Raw genomic sequence first — 22,676 nt, 5'->3', positions numbered from 1 at the left:
GGGAAAGGGCGGGGAGCCGGGGGGAAATGCTTCTAGTGACAACAGCCCTTTCTAAATCCGGCTAGGGACTGGGTGCAGGTGGGGGTGGGGGCGCCTGCTGCCTGATATATACAGCCCCTGACCAGGTCGAGCTCCACAGCTCTCCCCTGTGCTCTGTCTTTCCTGGCTGCTCTCAGGTAGGAGCGCCGAGCAGGAGGCCTTCCTCTGGGATAAGGGGGCCCCAGCTTTAGGAAGGGGCTCCTCTAGGAACAGCAAGCTGCATGCAGGGCTTCATGCAGAGTACGAGGTCTGATCATTGAGCACACAAGTGCAGGTCTAAACATGAGTGTGGGTGCCCTGCGAGTAGGGGGGCTCAGGTATTGGGGGGGTGTGTGTGAATGTCTATATCGGAGCATATGGGACCAGAATGCGTTATGCATTAGAGGTGTGTGTGTGTGTGTGTGTGTGTGTTTTGTGTACAAGCATGCACAGTCTCAATGCATGGTGAGGGGAGGGTGTGTACCTCACTGCCTAATTAAGATACAGAAATATCAAGCAGGAGACGTGTTTATGATCATGCCTGAGGATAGCTGGTCCATTTGAGGGGAGGGAGAAGAGGATGACAGAGAACAATGACTTAGCAAGTATATATGCTCAGCAGCTAGTTGTGTGGGGTCTGTCATGGGTAACTACCCATATCCATACATGCAGAGGTGCTTGTGTGCACATCCAGGAGTCCAGGCAGCTACAGAGTGTGTACACCCTGCAAAAGGAGCTCACAGGCACGTGGTGTGGCTGTTTCAGGTCTTCTGTTTTTTTAAGATTTATTTAGTTAGTTGAGAGAGAGAGCGAGCTTGAGCAGGAGGGGCCGAGGGAGAGGAAGAGGGAATCTCAAGCAGACTCTGCAACGAGCGCGGAGCCCCCCGCGGGGCTCAATCTCACGACCCCAAGATCATGACCTGAGCTGAAACCAAGAGTGGGACACTTAACCAACTGCACCACCCAGGCGGCCCTGTTCCAGGTCTTTGTATACTTGGGAATATACAGCGATCTGCGCTTATTTATACTGTACACATACTTAACGTGTGTGTCTGTTGCCAAGGCCTGATGGCACACTGGGAGGGATGTGTGTGGCAAGGTATAGGAAGGCAGCGTGTCTGTACGAGGCATGTGCATGAGCAGCGGACATGCGTGTTCGTCAGAGGACATGTGGAGGGCATTTGGCTGTGTGATGGGTGCGTCTGAGAGCCCACAGGGGTCTCCTCTCGGAGAGTGTCCACCAAGACTGACAATCAAATGGGGGCAGGATGGAATAGAACTGGCTTTGGAGTCATGAGACAGGGGTTCAAGGCCTGGCTCTGCCACTTGTTGTTATGTGTTCTTGAACGAGCAAGCCCCTTAACCTTGATGTCTTCATCTGTAGAACAGGGTGAGGATTGAGTAAGAGGGTGTGCATAAACGTGCTTTGGAGACTGTAAAGCACGGAACAAATGCGACCATTAACAGTTTCTCAGGTGGCTCCAGGTAGGCAAGTTTCCCTAGGTGAGTATAGGCAAGGGTAGGACCATCTCCCAGGTGGGAGGAGGAGGAACAGACATCAGGAAACTTTTAGAATTATTGCTCAGGAGAAAGAGCTACAGTGTTTGGAAAGCCAGACAGAGGACAGGACCAGAGAAGCTGGCCACCACTCCCCGCCCGCTTTTAGGCCTGGGGGAGGGGTGAGTGCCGAAGGGCAGAGCCAGGGAGCAGCGGGGAGGTGACCCTGACACAGCCTTCCCTCTTCCCAGGTCCCCTGCAGGCTCGAGCCCCTTTCATCTAGTAAACACATTCGAGAAGCCAAGGTAAGGAAAGCTGAAGATGGAGTGTGGGGGAATCCGGGAAGATTGGCCATGACAGCCCCAAAGCCAGGCTATGGGACTCTAGTTTCTGCCTTGCCTTGGGGAGTGTGTCTTGGCAACCAAGAGCCCCTTGCCTGTGACTATGGAAGAGCCAGGGAGGGATAAGGATTAGAGATGGACGCAGTTAGCTTTCTGCTCCCAGAGAAGCCCAGGACACTCCTCTCTCCTCTAGGAGAGCCCCAGGCTGAACAAAAGTTAGCCTCCCCTTCTGACAGGCTTGCTAGGCTCTTCTCAGGTTGAAGGATCAGCTCAAGGAATAAGGGATGCATGGTGACCCGCCCCTGACTCACGAGGACAGTGCTAGGCTCTGGCGCTCCCACTGAAGGAGAGAGAGCCCAGGGAAGGGAGTGGAGGGTGGGTGGATGGGAGGGCAGCTAGCATCTTCTACTCCCGCCCACTGCAGGCACAGCCATGGTGGATGCGGAGATGGCTGCGTTTGGGGCCGCCGCCCCCTTCCTGCGCAAGTCAGAGAAGGAGCGGCTGGAAGCCCAGACCCGACCTTTTGACCTCAAGAAAGATGTTTATGTGCCCGATGACAAAGAGGAGTTCGTCAAGGCCAAAATTTTGTCTCGAGAGGGTGGCAAAGTCACCGCTGAGACCGAGCATGGCAAGGTAGGTGGCAGGGTTGGCGTGAGAGGCCCTCCTGGACCCCCTCCCCCCATAGCTGGGGTACACAGAGAGGTTACCACCAGGACCCATCCCACACAGACCTGAGGACAGTCCGATTTCCCTTCTTCGGAGAAGGGATCCACACCGTCCAAACAGCCCTTCTCATTCCCAATATCCTGTCTGTCTTCTCTATGATCCCCGTCCTTCTCTCTTGAACACTGCTCTCCTAGAACTTGCCTGACTCTTTTCTGGGCAGAGGGAGGGCTGACAGTTCGGCCTGCATGGGGGCTCTTGCAGACGGTGACCGTGAAGGAGGACCAGGTGATGCAACAGAACCCGCCCAAGTTCGACAAGATCGAGGACATGGCCATGCTGACCTTCCTGCACGAGCCCGCCGTGCTCTACAACCTCAAGGAGCGCTACGCCTCTTGGATGATCTATGTGAGTGCGCCATCCAGGACACCCTCTGAGTCTAGTAGCTTCCTGGTTTCTGTTCTTTGTGTCCAGGCATTACTGCACGCTATCCCTGCCCCTGCATCCCCGGTTCAGTTCTAATACCCCCGAGGCTAGGATTACTCAGATTTAGTGCTTTCATAGATTTTTCTTTCTCTTCTTCCCCTCTTGGCATTGTTCTCTAACTCTGAAACCCACCATTCCTCCCTCTTCATCACTAGCAACTCAACCCTCCTTCTCTATCCTAGACCTACTCGGGCCTCTTCTGCGTCACCGTCAATCCCTACAAGTGGCTGCCGGTGTACAACGCAGAGGTGGTGGCCGCCTACCGGGGCAAGAAGAGGAGCGAGGCGCCGCCCCACATCTTCTCCATCTCCGACAACGCCTATCAGTACATGCTGACAGGTGACAGGCCTCCGCTGCAGGGTTTCCTCAGGAGCCGCATGGGAGGGAATGAGCAGTTGGTCTGGGCAACTGGGGGATGCCTGGAGAGAGGCCGGGAGGTGGGGCAGCAGGGGGTAGGTGGATGCCAGGCAAAAGCATCTTGTGTGGCTCCTGACTTTTCATCCCCACTTGCTCCCAACAGACAGAGAAAACCAGTCCATCCTGATCACGTGAGTGTAGCTCCTAACCCATTCCCTTCCAGAACCTCCCTGACCCCAGCCCCCATCATGGACCATAGCCCCCAAGCATGGACCCACAGTTCTCACTTCCCTCCACCTTCATGCCAGCTCCTCTTTCTTCTGTGACCTTTACTCATGCCTTTGCTTCCCCGCTTCCTTTCTGCTTTCCAACCCTCTTCGAGTTTTCCTCTCCCATTCCCTATGCTCACTCTCCTCCAACGCATCACTCACTTAACCATAAGCCCAGTATCACTGTGTCTTCATCCTGTCCTCATTTTCTTTCATCTTTACCTTCAGAAACCTTCCCCATTCTGCCACCCCTACCTATTCTTTTCCAAAATGGCCCAGGCCCATCTCCTCACATTGACCTTGCCTAGCTAAGACCAGGTTCCTTCTGCTTGAACCCAGCAGCTTCTTGTGGCATTCTTCCTAGTGCTCCCCCTGATCCCATGTGTGTTCAGGATGCACATTACCCGGCAGCTTCCTGCTTTGGGGCTCCCACTGTCAAGTAGGACCAGACGTTCTCTCCTGACTTGAGGCTTGTTCGTCTCAAGCAGTGTCTGTTCACTGCCTAATGAGGCCCTGACTGTCCCAACAGCGGGGAATCTGGGGCCGGGAAGACGGTCAACACCAAGAGGGTCATCCAGTACTTTGCTGTTATTGCCGCCATTGGGGATCGCAAGAAGGATCAGACTCCAGGCAAGGTAGGCTTGTTGTCCTCAATGGGCCTGCACTGCAAAAAGGGAGGGGTAGACCTCTCACTCACCATCCTTCCTGACCTCTGCAGGGCACCCTGGAGGACCAGATCATCGAGGCCAACCCCGCCCTGGAGGCCTTCGGCAACGCCAAGACCGTACGGAATGACAACTCCTCCCGCTTCGTGAGTGGTCCCTGACCTTGGATTCGGGATTTGGGTTGGTGGAGGGATGGTATCAAATATGAGCCTTGCCTCAACTCATCACTGGTCTCCTCCATCTCCCCAGGGGAAATTCATTCGAATCCATTTTGGGGCAACTGGAAAGTTGGCATCTGCAGACATAGAGACCTGTGAGTGCCATGAATCTGCTAGAACTCGGCTTGAGCTCATCCTCATTCTATGTGATCATGATCCCAACCTCTCTCTTTTCTCTCTCTGTCTCTCCATCTATGTCTCTCTTTAGGCCTCTGCCTTTCAGTCTCTCTCTCTCTCTTTCTGTCTCTGTCTGTCTGTGTCTCTGGGTCTGTATATTCATCTCCCCCTCAGACTCCCTCTAGTCTTTCTCCACCTCTGTCTCTTCATGTCTGTATGTGAGTCTTTCTCTTCATCTCTCTCTTTTCCTCCGCCTTTTGCTTGCTACATATATCATTCATTTTCCTCTATTTCCTTGTACCTAAATCCCCAAATTTCTCTCTTTCTTCTCCCCTTACTGTTCACAGATCTTCTGGAAAAATCCAGAGTTATTTTCCAGTTGAGAGCAGAGAGAGATTATCACATTTTCTACCAAATCCTGTCTAACAAAAAGCCTGAGCTGCTGGGTGAGTCAGCTACCGAGACCAACTATCTCCATGGCAACCTGGTCCCCTCTGCTTGCGGCAGCTTGCTGGCATGCCCTGGGTTTATGGCACTGCTGGATTCAGTTCTGTGGGATGTGGGACCACATTAAGCCTTGTCATGTGTTTTCCTGCAAGCCCTGTGCTGTGGTAGGCAGCCCCAGTGAGAGCCAGAGGTTTGTGCCCTATCCTCACCACATCTTCTCCTCCCAGACATGCTGCTGATCACCAACAACCCCTACGATTATGCATTCATCTCCCAAGGAGAGACCACGGTGGCCTCCATTGATGATGCTGAGGAGCTCATGGCCACTGATGTAAGTGTGTGAGAACCTGGTTGAGAGGTGAGGGCACTGGCAGTTAGGGGTAAATGAGGCCAGTTCACCTGCTCAGGAGGAGAGCTGAGACACTGTCTATCTGTTATTCAAAGTGGTATGACCCTCCCCAAGGGCCAGAACATGCCCTATTACCAGGGTGTGTTGGAGAATGGGTATGTTGAGATGGGGTGGACAATATTTGGTGTTTGAGCAAACAGAAAGGGCTGAACACCATGGGACAGAGAAGCAGACAAGCCAAGAAGCAAGCATCACCAAGGGAAGGGGGGTGGGTCATGCAGTGGCCATGGGGTTGGGGCAAGTGAAGACTAGATATAGACAGGTATGGAAGGTTTAAGCAGGAAGCAAGTGTAGGGCCTAGAAGAGGGACAAAAGTAGAAAACATGAGTGGGTAACCAGAGCAGCTCCAGAAGACAGCTATGACCGCTGATGCCAGATCTGGGGCAGTATGCACACCGTCCTGCTCTTGTACTTCCCATCTTCGTTTTGGAGTTCCTCACTGGGTATGGGAGTCTCAGAAGCTACAGGGATTCAGGAGAGAAGTTCTCTCTCCAACTGAAGAGGGATCTCATTTACCTGCCATACTTCCTTTTCTGGGGTTCACCAATATGGGGTCTGCCTACAGAATGCCTTTGATGTGCTGGGCTTCACTTCAGAGGAGAAGAACTCCATGTACAAGCTGACGGGCGCCATCATGCACTTTGGAAACATGAAGTTCAAACAGAAGCAGCGAGAGGAGCAGGCTGAGCCAGATGGCACTGAAGGTGGGAGTTTGGGATGCTGGGTGACAGCTGTGGGCCATATCTGTAGAGGAATCATCCCTTTACCAACTTGGCTGCCTGCCCTCTCCTTCCAGAGGCTGACAAGTCTGCCTACCTCATGGGGCTGAACTCAGCTGACCTGCTCAAGGGGCTGTGCCACCCTCGGGTGAAAGTGGGCAACGAGTACGTCACCAAGGGGCAGAATGTCCAGCAGGTGGGTCATCTTCAGGAGATAAATGGGGAGGGGGCTGGCATGCTGCAGTGGGGGCTTTGGAATTCACTCTTCACACTAATCTACTCATCTGGTTTCTCCCTTACCTTCCAGGTGGCATATGCCACTGGGGCACTGGCCAAGGCAGTGTACGAGAAGATGTTCAACTGGATGGTGACAAGGATCAATACCACCCTGGAGACCAAGCAGCCACGCCAGTACTTCATAGGGGTCCTGGACATCGCGGGCTTCGAGATCTTCGATGTGAGTGGGAGGAGCCTAGGCGCGTATGCGCGGGGGAGGGGGCAGTGACTCACTCATTTGCACCTGTGACCATCATGGCCAGTGGCCAGTCGAGGGAGAGACAGTGGGGCTCAGGGGTGGCAGACACATCGTCCTGTCTTCCAGGGGAGCTCCCCCTCCCCGGCCTGACAGGGGAGGGGACCAGTCACACCCCTGGCTGCGCTTGGGCACGGGCCTCGGCCGACCCCACTGGCCACTCAGACCCCTGCCTGCCTGACCCGCTCCGCCCCCGCCCCCTGCAGTTCAACAGCTTTGAGCAGCTGTGCATCAACTTCACCAACGAGAAGCTGCAGCAGTTCTTCAACCACCACATGTTCGTGCTGGAGCAGGAGGAGTACAAGAAGGAAGGCATCGAGTGGGAGTTCATCGACTTTGGCATGGACCTGCAGGCCTGCATCGACCTCATTGAGAAGGTGCTGCCTCCAGCCGCTGCTTCCGTTTCCTTCCCCTGGCATCCCAGCCAGAGTGCTTGAATTCCCCACTCACACCTTACTTGAATGCCACAGTCAAAATGGCAGCCCCTCTCCCTGCTGGGGAACATGATCTGGAGCCCGAGGCCTGTTGTGTCCTGACCACCCAGGACAGGGTGGCACAGGGAGAGCTGAGGTCCTAAGGGCTTGAGAATGGACACAGGGAGGATGGGAAGCTCCAGGAATCCTCCCATACCAGTATGTTTAACAACTCTCATTTAACCTGGTTTGGGTGTGGGGCAGGGAATCCTAAGAGTATACCTATATTCAACCCCAGCATCTCAGGGATCTGGGCAATGGAGTGGTGTGTAAAGCATCTAAAACATCCACATTCCCAGACTTTCACAAAGGTCCCTCTGAAATCAAACAAAGTCTTCCACTTTGGGAAGGCATGAAGAGGTACAAGTCGGCAAATAACTGTACTCAAAGCTGAGCCTAATACCTTAATTCCCAAAGGGGCATCATCATAAGCAAATATTGATCTTAGAGCAGGATCCTTCTGCATCTGTATGAAGCATGCTCAGTTATGCTTTCCCCTCTACTCTCAGCCCATGGGCATCATGTCCATCCTGGAGGAGGAGTGCATGTTCCCCAAGGCCACTGACATGACCTTCAAGGCCAAGCTGTATGATAACCACCTGGGCAAGTCCAGTAACTTCCAGAAGCCACGCAACATCAAGGGGAAGCCGGAAGCCCACTTCTCCCTGATCCACTATGCCGGCACAGTGGACTACAACATCCTGGGCTGGCTGCAGAAGAACAAAGACCCACTCAATGAGACTGTGGTGGCCTTGTACCAGAAGTCCTCCCTCAAGTTGCTCAGCACCCTGTTTGCCAACTATGCGGGGGCTGATGCACGTGAGTAGAGACTGGAACCCTGGGGACTAAGGAGCAGGGTTTCTGCCATGGTTCTGAGGCAAGTCCATTGTGACACTCTACCACTTTTGTGTCAGGTTGTGCCCTGAGGTTTACAGGTTCAGTGAGATAGAATGGGGTGGAGAAGCTGAGCTCCCCGCAGTGAAGACCCTCACCTGGAGGTCAAATGCCAGTGAGAGAGTCTGTGATGGAGGCCCTGGCCTCCCACACGTCCATTCAGATCCCTTTCTTTGACTCTCCTCCCACAGCTATCGAAAAGGGCAAAGGCAAAGCCAAGAAAGGCTCATCCTTTCAGACCGTGTCAGCTCTGCACAGGGTAAGTGTGTGCCCCCAGCCCCAGACCAGCGTGGCTCCCCAGCACCCACCAGCCCTGCTCCTTCCCACAGTTCCCATGCCTGACTCCTCTGTCTCCTCCCTCCCTGTGGCCCTTTTCTTCCTCTCCATTCTCTCCCCCTTCATGGGTGGCCTCTTCTCTCCCTGCTTCCCATCTCGCTCTCCTCTTCCCTCTGGCCTTCCAACCTCTCCCTCCTTCATTCTCTCTCCCTTCTTCATTCCTCTCCCACCATTCCTTCATTCTCTCCGTCTCTCTTTCCCTTCCTTCCTCTCCTCTCCCTTCCCTACTTCTCTCTCCTTCACCTGCATTACTTTTCCCTCCTGTACTTTGGGCCACAGGAAAATCTGAACAAGCTGATGACCAACTTGCGCTCTACACATCCCCACTTTGTGCGTTGCATCATCCCCAATGAGACAAAGTCTCCAGGTGAGGCCCAGAACTCAGCCCAGCCCCCTGCTGGCCACAAGCCCTATACCCTGGAGATAAGGACTTCTAAGCCACCTCCTAATTCCCCACCATGGTGGTTTCCAAATGACACTCTCCTCCGACGCCATGAGGTAGCAGACTACTCTCCCCCCATTTCCTTGTATTTGCAGTGTGACTCGGGGGCGGGGGCTGTAAGGCACTTTCATGGGCATTGCCTCCCAGCATGCAACCCCCAGTGAGACATATAGAGATTGTTTAGCCTTTTTTGACTGATTAGGAATTCCAGTTCCTCAGGGGCCTGGGTTAGAGGCCTGGCTCTGCTCTTGTCAGCTTAGTGAACTTGGTGAAGTGCCTTAACCTCTCTGGGCTTAACTCCTCTGGGCTTAGTTTCTTCTCTAGAAAATGGGACATATCCACCTTGGCAACTGCCTATGATAATAAACACAACATAAAAGAAGGAATGTGAAAACCTTTTGGTTACTCTTAAGAGTACAGCTAGGAAAAAAAATGAAAAAAAAAAAAGGACTATTATTGAGTGACTTGCTAAGGTTGCTGGCTAGTGAGTGGCAAAGCCAGAATCAGAACCCAGAACTTTTGGCTTAGTCCAGTACTCTGCCCACACCTTCCTCTCCCACCTCCTCCTGCTGCAGGGCTGATAGACAACCCCCTGGTCATGCACCAGCTGCGCTGCAACGGTGTGCTGGAGGGCATCCGCATCTGCAGGAAGGGCTTCCCCAACCGCATCCTCTATGGGGACTTCAGGCAGAGGTGGGTACAGGGACACCCTAGAGCTCAGGGAACAGGGGGAGCCTGGGCAGACGTGTCGGGGAAGGGAGTCCACAGGTGACCCCAAATGCTGTCGGCAGAGCAGGTCGGTGCAGAATATGGGTGTCTCAGGGCACCTCTCTCTCCAGATACCGCATCCTGAATCCAGCAGCCATCCCTGAGGGCCAGTTCATTGACAGCAGGAAAGGGGCAGAGAAGCTGCTGGGCTCCCTGGACATTGACCACAACCAGTACAAGTTCGGCCACACCAAGGTGAGGGAAGGGAGGAGCCGAGCTGATTACAGAAAGACCTCTCTTTTCCTTTGGCTCCTCACCTCACAGCTCCTTCCCTTTTACTAATCATCTTAGGACCATCTCTGAATTGCATGATTCCCCTCCCCATGAACCACTCCCTGTCCCAGCTCCAGATGCCATTGGCCTCCTCTCTTGGGTTCTTTCCTAGGGTATTACACTGCTTAAACAAACCCTCTCCTCTTTCCCCTCCTGGCCCACCCACCCCTTGCCCATAGGTGTTCTTCAAGGCGGGGCTGCTGGGGCTCCTGGAAGAGATGCGTGATGAGAGGTTGAGCCGCATCATCACCCGCATCCAGGCCCAGTCTCGGGGTGTGCTCTCCAGAATGGAGTACAAGAAACTTCTGGAACGCAGGTGAGGGCTTCAAAAGGAGGCTCCTGGCCATCTAAGGCCCAGGCTGATTCAGGGGAAGTGTCAGGAGAAAGCTCACCGAGACTTGAAATAAGCAGACCAGCAGGAGGGGCTCCTATGGACCCAGGGTGGGCCTCACGGCCAGGGCATTATAGAGGAAGGAAGAGCTATTACGTAGGAGTCAGGGCTTCAGGACAGGAAAGAGAGATGGGACTCTCTCACCACCTTCTTGCTGGGCCCCTGCAGAGACTCCCTGCTGGTAATCCAGTGGAACATTCGGGCCTTCATGGGGGTCAAGAACTGGCCCTGGATGAAGCTCTACTTCAAGATCAAGCCACTACTCAAGAGTGCAGAGACAGAGAAGGAGATGGCCACCATGAAGGAGGAGTTTGCACGCATCAAAGAGGCGCTGGAGAAGTCAGAAGCTCGCCGCAAGGAGCTGGAGGAGAAGATGGTGTCCCTGCTGCAGGAGAAGAATGATCTCCAGCTCCAAGTGCAGGCGGTGAGGCTCCTGTGCCTCTGTAGACTTGCCCACCCTGCTCAGCTGACATTTCCCCACACATCCTGCACCTTCCAACCCAGGGCTCCCCTTGTCCTCTCACAGACAGGATTCTGGAATCAAGACTCCAAAGACCTCCAGGGAGGTCCCTCTAGAAAACAAAAGGGAAGGGGGAAAGAACCAACTTTTTAAAACACTGGCTTTCCACTTGGATTCAACCTGCATCCACAGCTCAGTAATTTTTTGAACCTAGGCAAACTATGCATTATCTTTGAGTCTCAATGTCCTCATCTCTGGACAGGGGATAAAGCTGCCCATCTCACCAAGTGATAAACATGTAAAGTGCTGGCATCAGTAAATGCAGTTCCTTCCCTTCAATGGAGTAGACCAGAGGAATAGGGCCAAGTAAAGAAACTTCTGGGTTCCCTTCGTCTCTGCTTCCATCATGTTCCTGTCACATTGTCCTGAAATTCTCCCCTTCCTCATCCTTCTGAGATTCTTCTCAGCTGGAGATATCCTGGAGCTCCTCTCCTACATGCTGAGCCTCTCCCTCCCTGCACCTGCCAAGGTGAGGACCCCACCCACTGAGAAGCCTCCCCTGTGTGCCTTGTCCTCAGGAACAAGACAACCTGGCTGATGCAGAGGAACGCTGTGACCAGCTGATCAAGAACAAGATCCAGCTGGAGGCCAAGGTGAAGGAGATGACCGAGAGGCTGGAGGACGAGGAGGAGATGAATGCAGAGCTCACTGCCAAGAAGCGCAAGCTGGAAGATGAGTGCTCTGAGCTCAAAAGGGACATTGATGACTTGGAGCTGACGCTGGCCAAGGTGGAGAAGGAGAAGCATGCAACAGAGAACAAGGTGAGGGCAGCTCCTTCTGGTTCTAGCCCAGGTCTTCTCAGGATTCCTAGACCATGGTGTGGTCCTGGTCCTTAGCACTGGACATCCTCATAGATGTCTCCAGGCCGATGACCTCTGACCCTAAAGGGGATGGGGTTCTTGGTCAACAGGTGAAGAACCTGACAGAGGAGATGGCTGGGCTAGATGAGATCATCGCCAAGCTGACCAAGGAGAAGAAGGCTCTGCAAGAAGCCCACCAGCAGGCCCTAGATGACCTTCAGGCTGAGGAGGACAAGGTCAATACCTTGACCAAGGCTAAGGTCAAGCTGGAGCAGCAGGTGGACGATGTAAGTAGATTGTCACAGGGCCTAGATATACCAGGTCTGTATGTGTGTGTATGTGTGTGTATGTGTGTGTGTGTTGTATTTGGAAGGATGGGATTGGAGAGTGTTCCCTCCCTTGGTACATTTCTAGAAGGGAGCTGGGGAATAGAAAAAGGGAAGGGTGATCAATTATGAGTTATGTATCTCACCCCATTGATATGATCAACAATAGAGATGGACTTCCTTTTTTCAATTAGGTTCAAGCCTTTATATCTCTACCTTCGACCACAGGGTCTAGAGAGTTATCACATAAGAATCCAATACATTTCTTTGGGAATTTTGTGAGGCTCTGAGGATCTTTGGACCTCTAATATTTTAAGTGGGATCTGGCCCTCAGTGATCATTGTTCCACAGATAGTTCTCTGTGCATATCTCCTTTGGATCATTTATCACCCATGTTATCATTATCAAAGTATCTGTCTCAGCCATAACACTGTAAGCTGTCTTTAGGTGAGAACTTGGATTGATTCAGTTTTGCATCTGAAGTGCCTAGCACAGGACTGCAGGAGCCTGCTGAATGAATGAATGGAGCTTTGGGTTTCATCACACAGTCATTCATGAAATTCATTCATGAAATCATTATCAAATAGTTACTGAGCATCCCTCAGTGCTAGGCAGTCTCATAGTCCCTTGGCCCACTCTGGGAAAGCTTTTCCAAGTCCTGGACATCTCTTAGGATTCCCCAAACCTGGAGTGACTGAGCTTCCAAATCACCAAATCAGGATGATTTGTCTTATGGGGCACACTGGTCCTTCTCCCCACCAGCTGGAGGGATCCCTGGAGCAGGAGAAGAAAGTGCGCATGGACCTGGAGCGAGCAAAGCGGAAGCTGGAGGGTGACCTGAAGCTGACCCAGGAGAGCATCATGGACCTGGAGAATGACAAGCAGCAGCTGGATGAGCGGCTGAAAAAGTAGCGTGTTCCCCTCCCCAGCGCCTTTCCTCCTCCCCAGCTCAGCAGCCTGTTCTACCTATGACAGCACAAGCTGCCCCAACATGTCCATCCTCAGAGGCCACAGCCTCACACAGCCTCCATCAGTGGGTGCAAAACCATGGGCAGAGGCCTCCAGGAAGAGGCCTCTCCTTCCCCAGACACATGCAGCAGGGCCCTGCAGTCCTCCCTGGCAGAAAGTCTAACCTGGATCCCTCAAGCCTTTTCTTCCTGTTGGGCAGCGAAGAGGGATAGAAACTCATAGCTTACCTCCTTCTACACACAAGTCTCTTTGGAGACCAGTTGCTTAACACCGAGGAAGGCTCCACACAAAAGCCTCCCAGGAAAGGCCTTTCGGGTCCTTTTCAGAGAGCTCCGAGGACCACAGAGAAATGGGTCAGCCACCACGCTTGAGCAGTGCAGGGGTCTGATTAACTCATGGATCCAATTCTTATTGCAAGTCCTACCAAGATGTACAGATCCACTTCCCACACTTGAAAAACTGAGCCTGCAGGGTAGATTTGGATAATCAAATATCTTATGCAGCTTTAGGGTTCAGACTTTGAAAGGCTCTGAGAATCATCATGATTACATCCTCATGGAGCCTGTGTCTGCCCAGGAGTCCTCACACTTCCCCAGGCACAGCCTGTGTTGAATGAATGAAGGAATATATGATCCCAAGGATCCTCAAACCTCCTTCTAAGGATGGTATTTTGAGGCCCACTTCACCAAAGAGGAAACAAAGGCTCAGGAAGTTTAACCAAAGTGCCCAAAGTCACAGTGATAGAATTAAAGGCCATCAGAGCTAAAAGGGGCCTTTGAAACCATCTAATCCAATGCCATCATTCTACAGGACCAGAGAGGAAGTCCCACAGAGCCCAGGTCTTGTCACTCCACCTGTGGTGCTCTGCCCATTACATTCTTGCTGGACTTCAGGCCTTCAGCATGCATTACATTTTCAGGGACCCTACATCAGCCCCAGATGCTATTTTTCTGATGAAATCCTGCTCTTTGTTTTTTTGTATTACCATGTCCAACCACTGACGGGCCCGCCTGCTGCCCAGCCGATCTTCTTCATCTTAATTTCCTTCGTTCCCCATAGGAAGGACTTTGAGCTGAATGCCCTCAATGCGAGGATTGAAGATGAGCAGGCCCTGGGCAGCCAGTTGCAGAAGAAGCTCAAAGAGCTTCAGGTAAGGTGTGGGATGCTAGGCTGGAGCCCCTGGGCTGGCCGTCAGCTTCCGCCATCCCCTCCTCCAGGATGTCCTCTCCCCAGCATTACAGGAACTTGCCATGTGTCCATGAAGGGAGATACTGAGCTACCACAGTTCACCCATGGAGCACCCCTAGGAGGGGCTGGGTGATCCAAGGATGACACAGGAAGAGACCTTGAAAAGGTCACAGGTGTAGGGGGCAGAAATCCTGGCTTCCTGTCTCAGCTCTGGTTTAGCTGGCAACTGTGGAGTGCCCACTCCTGATATCTGGGTTTCTGTGTCCTCCCTTGTTACCAATGGCGTTTAAGATCCCTTTAGCCCTGATAGTCTGTGACTTTGATTCTGACCCCTCGAGCAGACACCATGTTAGGTCTTTGGACAAACATGGCTCTCTCATTCTAAACTTTTAATACTTTTGCCACTAAACTTCTTAAAATATCCTTAGAACACAGGTTTCTTTGTCCCTCTTAAAGATCAAGCTTCAACCACTTTCTTTCCAATAGAACATGTATAATGTTCTGGCCTAAAGGAAGCCTAGTTCAGCTGTCCAAAACATCTTCTCCAAATCCTTTTATTTCTACTTCTCTGCTGGTAGAACTGAAAAGATTTGCTGTTCCAGACAGGCCAGGAATGTCCTAGAGCTCTGGGGTGGGGGCTCCGCCGGACGGCTCCGGGCGGTGGGGCTGAGCCCTCTGTGTCCCGGGCCAGGCTCGCATCGAGGAGCTGGAGGAGGAGCTGGAGGCCGAGCGCACCGCCAGGGCCAAGGTGGAGAAGCTGCGCTCAGACCTGTCCCGGGAGCTGGAGGAGATCAGCGAGCGGCTGGAGGAGGCTGGTGGGGCCACGTCCGTGCAGATCGAGATGAACAAGAAGCGCGAGGCCGAGTTCCAGAAGATGAGGCGGGACCTGGAGGAGGCCACGCTGCAGCACGAGGCCACGGCGGCGGCCCTGCGCAAGAAGCACGCGGACAGCGTGGCCGAGCTGAGCGAGCAGATCGACAACCTGCAGCGCGTGAAGCAGAAGCTGGAGAAGGAGAAGAGCGAGTTCAAGCTGGAGCTGGACGATGTCACCTCCAACATGGAGCAGATCATCAAGGCCAAGGTGGGCTGCCTGCTCACCATCCTCGCACCCAATTCCCTCCACCCACCTCCACTTTCTGTCCATGTCTCCATGGACATGTCCATGTCCATGTCTCTTCACTTCTGTAACTGCACCCCTTACCACCCTTCAATGCCCTCTACATCCGTCATATGACTCCCCTTCCTCCCTCAGGCTAACCTGGAAAAGATGTGCCGGACCCTGGAAGACCAGATGAACGAGCACCGAAGCAAGGCCGAGGAGACCCAACGTTCGGTCAACGACCTCACCAGCCAGCGGGCCAAGCTACAGACCGAGAATGGTGAGCCACCCCCCCATCTCCCCTGACATCCTAAGCCACCCAGCCTTGGGCAGACACTCACACACATGTGCACACACACACACAAACACATACACACACACCTCTCTCCAGAGAATGGGGCCTAAGGGGAAGGGATGGGGAGAGAGAGCGGTGGCTGACCTTCCAGAGTTGAGTGTGCCTTTGTACCTCTCCAGGTGAGCTGTCCCGGCAGCTGGATGAGAAGGAGGCGCTGATCTCCCAGCTGACCCGAGGCAAGCTCACCTACACCCAGCAGCTGGAGGACCTCAAGAGGCAGCTGGAGGAAGAAGTTAAGGTGAGGCTCAGACTCAGGCCGCTTGGCCCAGGCCAGGAGCGAGCAGGTTCCAAGAATGAGGCTTGCTGTCTTTCCATTGTTCTCCCATTTTCCAAGCAGAGTAATAGCCCAGGGCCTAGCACATGCCTCCTAAATCTATTGCCCAGTCTGAGGCCCTCTGCCGTTCTGCTGCCATTTCTGGAGGGAGAGGAGCCCGGGTCAGGGGAAAGTGAGGGGGAGGAGAGAAACACACTAGGGAGGAATGGCGGCCTTGGCGGGGCTCAGGTGTGGGATGCAGGGACTGCGCAAGTGGGTCCTGGGATTAGCAGGACAATCTGAAAGCTGGAGAAAGAAACTAAACTGGAGCCTATTCGGGGCACTTTGCTGACCTCGTGAACAAAAGGGGGAAAGAATATGACCTTTTAAAAAGGCCAGGGCGGGGCGCCTGGGTGGCTCAGTTGGTTGGGCGACTGCCTTCGGCTCGGGTCATGATCCTGGAGTCCCGGGATCGAGTCCCGCATCGGGCTCCCTGCTCGGCAGGGAGTCTGCTTCTCCCTCTGACCCTCCTCCCTCTCATGCTCTCTGTCTCTCATTCTCTCTCTCTCAAATAAATAAATAAAAATAAAATCTTTTAAAAAAAAAAAATAAATAAAAAGGCCAGGGCTCCAATCCTAACCTGCCCCTTAGAGCCTGGTAATCTTGAGGAAACCACCTAGCCTCTCTGAGCCCCTGCCTCTTCCCCTGTCCCTGGGGACGAGGTTGATGATACCCTGCTGTAGCGAGGAGCAGAGTGCCGGGCGTGACTCATGTAAACAGTGCAATGCCCAACGGACATTCCTTGTTATTAGTCCTCAGTAGACTGCTCCAGATCCTCTGGGGATTTAGAGACAGGGGAGGACCTGGGGAGGATGGAGAAATTAGGGTGAGGACATGGGCAAGGACTGGGGTGTACTCTGGAGAAAGCTGAGCCCTCCTCCCGGTGCCCGCCCCTCCGCAGGCGAAGAATGCGCTGGCCCACGCGCTGCAGTCGGCCCGGCATGACTGTGACCTGCTACGGGAGCAGTACGAGGAGGAGACGGAGGCCAAGGCCGAGCTGCAGCGCGTCTTGTCCAAGGCCAACTCAGAGGTGGCCCAGTGGAGGACCAAATACGAGACAGATGCCATCCAGAGGACCGAGGAGCTCGAGGAGGCCAAGTGAGTCCTGGGCGGCCTGCCTCTAGCTGAGGCCCCTCTGCAGGCAGGACACAACCCAGCCCAATGCTGGGAAGATTCCTCACCGGGGATGGATACTTGGCCAGGTTTTGACAACACAGGAGAACCCCATCCAGGGCCCCACCTCCTTCTCCTCTCAGGGAAGCTTTTTGCTCGCGTTATGTTTCTCATCCGAATATAAGACGAACAAAAGGTTTGTCTGAGGGCAGAGTGCTCCCACCAGGGGCGGGGTGCTGTGACAGAGGAAGTGGGGTGGGCTGCGGAAGCCCATGCCTCCTCCATGTCTGTAGCCTAGAGGCTGGCCCAGGGTCAGAGGAGACCACCTGGAAGGCCCTCCTGGGTGCTGTGGGTCTTCCTAGCGTGCCACCAAGACCCTCTGCCGGCCTGGTTCTCAGCCCCCTGGGGCCTCTCCTCAGCTTCTCCAACAACACTTCTAAATTTTCAAGGATTGTTTTCTAGAACACTCACGTTGTTTCCCCTTGTCCAAATCTACACCCTCCATCCTCCCCACCCTGTCCCATCCCCCAAACCCCCACTGGCCGGGGCAGGAAGAAGCTGGCCCAGAGGCTGCAGGATGCCGAGGAGGCTGTGGAGGCCGTCAATGCCAAGTGCTCTTCGCTGGAGAAGACCAAGCACCGGCTGCAGAATGAGATCGAGGACCTGATGGTGGACGTGGAGCGCTCCAACGCAGCCGCCGCGGCCCTGGACAAGAAGCAGAGGAACTTCGACAAGGTGGGCCTGGGCTGAGGGCCACAACCAGGGGCAGAGCAGGGAGGCCGGCGTCACCAGGAAGCCAGGGACCTCCTCCTGGGGCGCCAGGAAGGAGACTGAGCCCCGCCGAGGGGCCTGGGCATGCCCTGGAGAGCCGGGGGAATGGGGGATGGGGGTGTGCTGGGGCGGGGGTTGGGGCCGTGCAGTGAGCCGGGTCCCCACAGATCCTGGCCGAGTGGAAGCAGAAGTATGAGGAGTCGCAGTCAGAGTTGGAGTCCTCGCAGAAGGAGGCACGCTCCCTCAGCACAGAGCTCTTCAAGCTCAAGAATGCCTATGAGGAGTCCCTGGAGCACCTGGAGACCTTCAAGCGGGAGAACAAGAACCTTCAGGGTGCGCTGGGGCCGGAGAGGCCGGGGAGGGGCTGTGGGTAGTCTCCTCATGTGGCGCCACCCAAGGGCTCCAGAAAGGGTGCCCCCCATATTGGACCATGGCAGCCCCCAACTGAGTGGCCTGGCCCCTCCCACAGAGGAGATCTCCGACCTGACTGAGCAGTTGGGTTCCACTGGAAAAACCATCCACGAGCTGGAGAAGGTCCGCAAGCAGCTGGAGGCTGAGAAGCTGGAGCTGCAGTCGGCCCTGGAGGAGGCTGAGGTGTGTGTGCAGGGTGTGGCCGGGGGGCGGAGGGAAGCCGAGCTGTGGTCCCTGTTCTCATCTCTTTTTTGTCCGTTTTGTTCCCCGGTCCATCCTTAGAGCCTAGCACAGTACCTGGCACATAGCAGCCACTCAACAAACATTGTGGAATGAATGAATGAATGAATGAATGAATAGGTCACTCTATGTCCTTCACACAGACATTTTACCCTTTACATCTTAGACAAGATTTCCTGGATCCCCTCCCCTCTCCTTTCCGCCTCTGCCTCCCACTTCAGGATTTTTTACATTCTGTGCCTGATTGCCTCCGTTTCCTTGGCAACACCTTTCTCTTCATTTTCCTCTTTGTCTTCATAGCTCGCTCTCCTCTGTGAGGGTCTGAACCACCTCTCCTAAGCCTTTTTTTTTCTTTTAAATTCTCTTTTCTTCTTCCTCCTTCTGCTTCTTTGACTGAACCACTTAATAGCACTCTTGAACTCACTTTGTATCCATGATTCATGGACAGACCCCTGCCCCCGGCCCTGTGCCCTGACAGTCTGCCTCCGACCCTCTCTCCCCACCCCCTCCCAGGCCTCCCTGGAGCATGAGGAGGGCAAGATCCTGCGGGCCCAGCTGGAGTTCAACCAGATCAAGGCTGAGATCGAGCGGAAGCTGGCAGAGAAGGATGAGGAGATGGAGCAGGCCAAGCGCAACCACCTGCGGGTGGTGGACTCGCTGCAGACCTCCCTGGACGCGGAGACGCGCAGCCGCAATGAGGCCCTGAGGGTGAAGAAGAAGATGGAGGGCGACCTGAACGAGATGGAGATCCAGCTCAGCCACGCCAACCGCATGGCCGCTGAGGCCCAGAAGCAAGTCAAGGGTCTCCAGAGCTTGCTGAAGGTACGAGGAGACTCCTGAAGCAGGAAGTCACCTTACCCGGAGACAGACTGGCCTCCACGTGGCCATGCTGGGTGGTGGTGTCCCTTTACAGCAGCAGATTCCTCCTGGCTACTGTGGAGACATCCCACAGGCCCTCCAGACCCGGCACATCGGGCTCCCCCCCACCTCCCCAGGCACCCAGCCTAGCCGAACGGCCTTCTGATGGGCCCAGAGGCCAACCCCTCTCTCATGTTGTGCACCCACCCTCCTGGTGTGCAGGACACCCAGATCCAGCTGGACGACGCGGTCCGCGCCAACGACGACCTGAAGGAGAACATCGCCATCGTAGAGCGGCGCAACAACCTGCTGCAGGCGGAGCTGGAGGAGCTGCGGGCCGTGGTGGAGCAGACGGAGCGGTCTCGGAAGCTGGCCGAGCAGGAGCTGATCGAGACCAGCGAGCGGGTGCAGCTGCTGCACTCCCAGGTGAGCGGCTCCCCCGTGCAGTCGTGGAGGGAAGCACGGCTGGGGGGGCCCAGCAGGTGAGGTTTGGGAGCCACCCCTGGATGCTCAGTGCTTTTCGTGCTCCGCCCACCTTGATCCTCAGAACACCAGCCTCATCAACCAGAAGAAGAAGATGGACGCAGACCTGTCCCAGCTCCAATCAGAAGTGGAAGAGGCGGTGCAGGAGTGCAGGAACGCCGAGGAGAAAGCCAAGAAGGCCATCACCGATGTGAGTGACCGCCCCCCTCCCGCCCCCACTAAAGACGTGAACAAGGGCCCTGGGTCCCGGCCAAGCCACTGCACCGTGACAAGCCGACTCTTAGCGCTGCGTGGGTTGGCGGGCCTCGGGAAACAGACACCAGGCTGGGAAAACGCTGACCCTTGAGGGACAAGGGGCCCTGGGCCCAGTTCTTTTAGACCTCTCTCCTGACCCCAGGCTGCCATGATGGCAGAGGAGCTGAAGAAGGAGCAGGACACCAGCGCCCACCTGGAGCGCATGAAGAAGAACATGGAGCAGACCATCAAGGACCTGCAGCACCGGCTGGATGAGGCCGAGCAGATCGCCCTCAAGGGGGGCAAGAAGCAGCTGCAGAAGCTGGAGGCCCGGGTGCGGGAGCTGGAGAACGAGCTGGAAGCCGAGCAGAAGCGCAATGCGGAGTCGATCAAGGGCATGAGGAAGAGTGAGCGTCGTATCAAGGAGCTGACCTACCAGGTGTGGGCATGGTGGCTGCTCTGGGCTGGATCCCCTGCACTACTGCCTGAAGCCAGGGTGATACCACCAACAGGAATGAAGTGTTCTCTCTTAGCCTCCCCCAGGGCGAGGAGTGGGAGTGCAGCCCCCGGCTGCCCCGTTTCCACTCTGCCTAGCCCTGTTCTCCCCTGACTGTCCCCTGGCTAGAGGTCACCCTCTGAGCCTGTTGGCCTGGGAGCTCTGCCTCCAAGCTCACCCTCTACCTGTCCTCTGGGGACAACACCCAAAGCTCCAGACAGAGCTCACCCAGCGCAGATTCCAAGAAAGCAAGTGTGTCGCCAAGCTCCGGCTGGGTGCCATGACCACCCAAATACACCAAAAACTGCCCCAAAGTCATTCAACACATCTCAGAACTTTTTGGTTTGTTTTCTAGAATCAGACTCCTAATTAGATTCTGCTTCTGTTCCAATCAGAAAGTTACCATCTCGAGACACACATGTCCTTAGATCAAGTCTCTGTCATTTTCCTGTATCCCAGGAAAGCTCAGTACGCTGTCCCAGCATTACTACGAGTGCGTGCTGGCTTCTAGAACAGGAACGTTTATCCTCCATGGGGCCCCAGGACCCTTTAAGGGCCTCCTCCCTGGAACAGCGCACACGCGTGGTTTTGGGAAGAATTTCAGGATTCCATCAGCTCCCTGGACCCTCCTGAAACAAAACATTAAAAATATTAATAGTTTTTTATGGTAAAAAAATTATAAGGAGAGTGCAAGAGTTTGTTGAGGATCAGAAAGTAGAAGTGGGTGAAGATATTACATTCCGGGTAAAGTCAACAAGCGGGGGGAGGGGACAGGCTGCCTCTCATGACCATGTCCTCCTCACTCCTAACCACCCCGCCCCCAGACGGAGGAGGACAGAAAGAACCTGCTGCGGCTGCAGGACCTGGTGGACAAGCTGCAGCTGAAGGTCAAGGCCTACAAGCGCCAGGCCGAGGAGGCGGTGAGTGGTCCTGCTAGGGCCTGGGCCTGGAGGAGAGACACCGGGGAGCTGCGCCCCGCCCCCGGCTGGGAGGCTGAGAGAACCTCTGACCTCCTCTCACCTCAGCCTCCCCGTCCCCGAACCCCTGCAGGAGGAGCAGGCCAACACCAACCTGTCCAAGTTCCGCAAGGTGCAGCACGAGCTGGATGAGGCGGAGGAGCGCGCGGACATCGCCGAGTCCCAGGTCAACAAGCTGCGGGCCAAGAGCCGCGACATCGGCACCAAGGTGGGTCCCTCCTCCGGGGCTCACTAGTCGCCCCGTGTCAGCACATCCGCCAACATCAGTGCCCCTCAGACCGAACCCACTCATGCCAGGGATGTCTCCTCTTCATTCACCCCCCACAACTGAACCCTGGAGCCCCAGAGGGCCAGGTAATGCAGTCCTCGGTGATTTCTAAGATTCTTCCAGCTCTAACTTTCAATGACTTTGTGAATCTCAGCCCTAGGGTGGTCAGCAACCTTAGAAGACCCCAATTTGTATACACCCACTATGTCCCAATTCCCCCCAACTGCTGGTCTTCTCTCATCTTCCACCTAGTTTTGGCCTATAGCCTAGTAACTCAGCCCTAAAGTGGACAGCCTAGAGGACCCCCTTGTCCTCACTCAGGCAGCTTCCCTCTGGCCGACCTCAGGGCCCTCACCCCTCCATACCGACCCCTAGGACACATCTCTCACCACCAGGGGGGCCTCCCTCAGGCCACCCCATCGGGTGCCCCGTCTCCCCTTTGTTTTCTGTGCCCGTCTCTGCCCAATACCCACCTTCCCAGAGTTAATGTGGACTTTGTTTCCTTTCAAAAGGGCTTGAATGAAGAGTAGCTTTTCCACATCTTCTTGATCTGCCCCATCCTGAGGGTGCTGATGAAGCCCCCAGTTCCAGAGCCTCTATAGCAGCCCCTTTGGAGGAAGCAGAATAAAGTTATTTTCCTTGAAGCCAAAATCCGGCCTCCAGACTCTTCTTCACTGCCCGCCCGCCACAGGGACATGAACATGGGGTGGCAGGGGGGGCCTCCAAGGGAGGAGGGGCCGCTTCACAGACAGCCCAAGGAGGCCTTACTGGAGAGCGTGGAGGCTCTGAGCATCCTCGGGGCAGCACTGGCCCAGACGCTCCCCTTCGTCTCCTCCTCAGCAGCTGACACCTGTCCTGTCAGCCCTCTCCCTGGTCCAGAGACCCTCCCCTCAGGGCCCAAGATTTAGAAAAACCCTTAAGGCTTGCTTAGAGCATGCAG

The 22,676-nt window shown here is 54.9% G+C and overlaps 1 protein-coding gene across 1 annotated transcript; it reads left to right on the top strand.

The window, feature by feature from the left end:
- Nucleotides 1-74: 74 nt before the first annotated feature.
- On the top strand, nt 75-22,387 carry LOC123862148 (myosin-7). Its single transcript, XM_064570836.1, has 40 exons — nt 75-176; nt 1,767-1,820; nt 2,281-2,489; nt 2,784-2,927; nt 3,188-3,344; nt 3,526-3,553; nt 4,161-4,266; nt 4,350-4,442; nt 4,546-4,609; nt 4,979-5,077; nt 5,306-5,409; nt 6,053-6,191; nt 6,284-6,402; nt 6,514-6,663; nt 6,945-7,115; nt 7,721-8,030; nt 8,297-8,364; nt 8,721-8,808; nt 9,459-9,576; nt 9,723-9,846; nt 10,104-10,240; nt 10,484-10,739; nt 11,354-11,596; nt 11,746-11,922; nt 12,724-12,869; nt 13,990-14,080; nt 14,810-15,199; nt 15,371-15,497; nt 15,692-15,810; nt 16,787-16,983; nt 17,550-17,733; nt 17,937-18,102; nt 18,239-18,363; nt 18,934-19,242; nt 19,501-19,704; nt 19,826-19,951; nt 20,159-20,434; nt 21,316-21,411; nt 21,542-21,676; nt 22,249-22,387. Exons 3-40 carry the CDS (start codon nt 2,289-2,291, stop codon nt 22,264-22,266), a joined length of 5,805 nt encoding a protein of 1,934 aa, XP_064426906.1. The 5' UTR covers nt 75-176; nt 1,767-1,820; nt 2,281-2,288; the 3' UTR covers nt 22,267-22,387.
- The last annotated feature ends 289 nt before the right edge of the window (nt 22,388-22,676 follow it).

This window comes from Mirounga angustirostris, unplaced genomic scaffold (genome assembly GCF_029215605.1).
Source record: "Mirounga angustirostris isolate CCGP_5_RB_7025 unplaced genomic scaffold, mMirAng1.0.hap1 SCAF_9, whole genome shotgun sequence".
Lineage (NCBI taxonomy): Eukaryota > Metazoa > Chordata > Mammalia > Carnivora > Phocidae > Mirounga > Mirounga angustirostris.
Note: the sequence above shows the minus strand (reverse complement) of the source record. Positions and strands in the feature narration are given on the sequence as shown.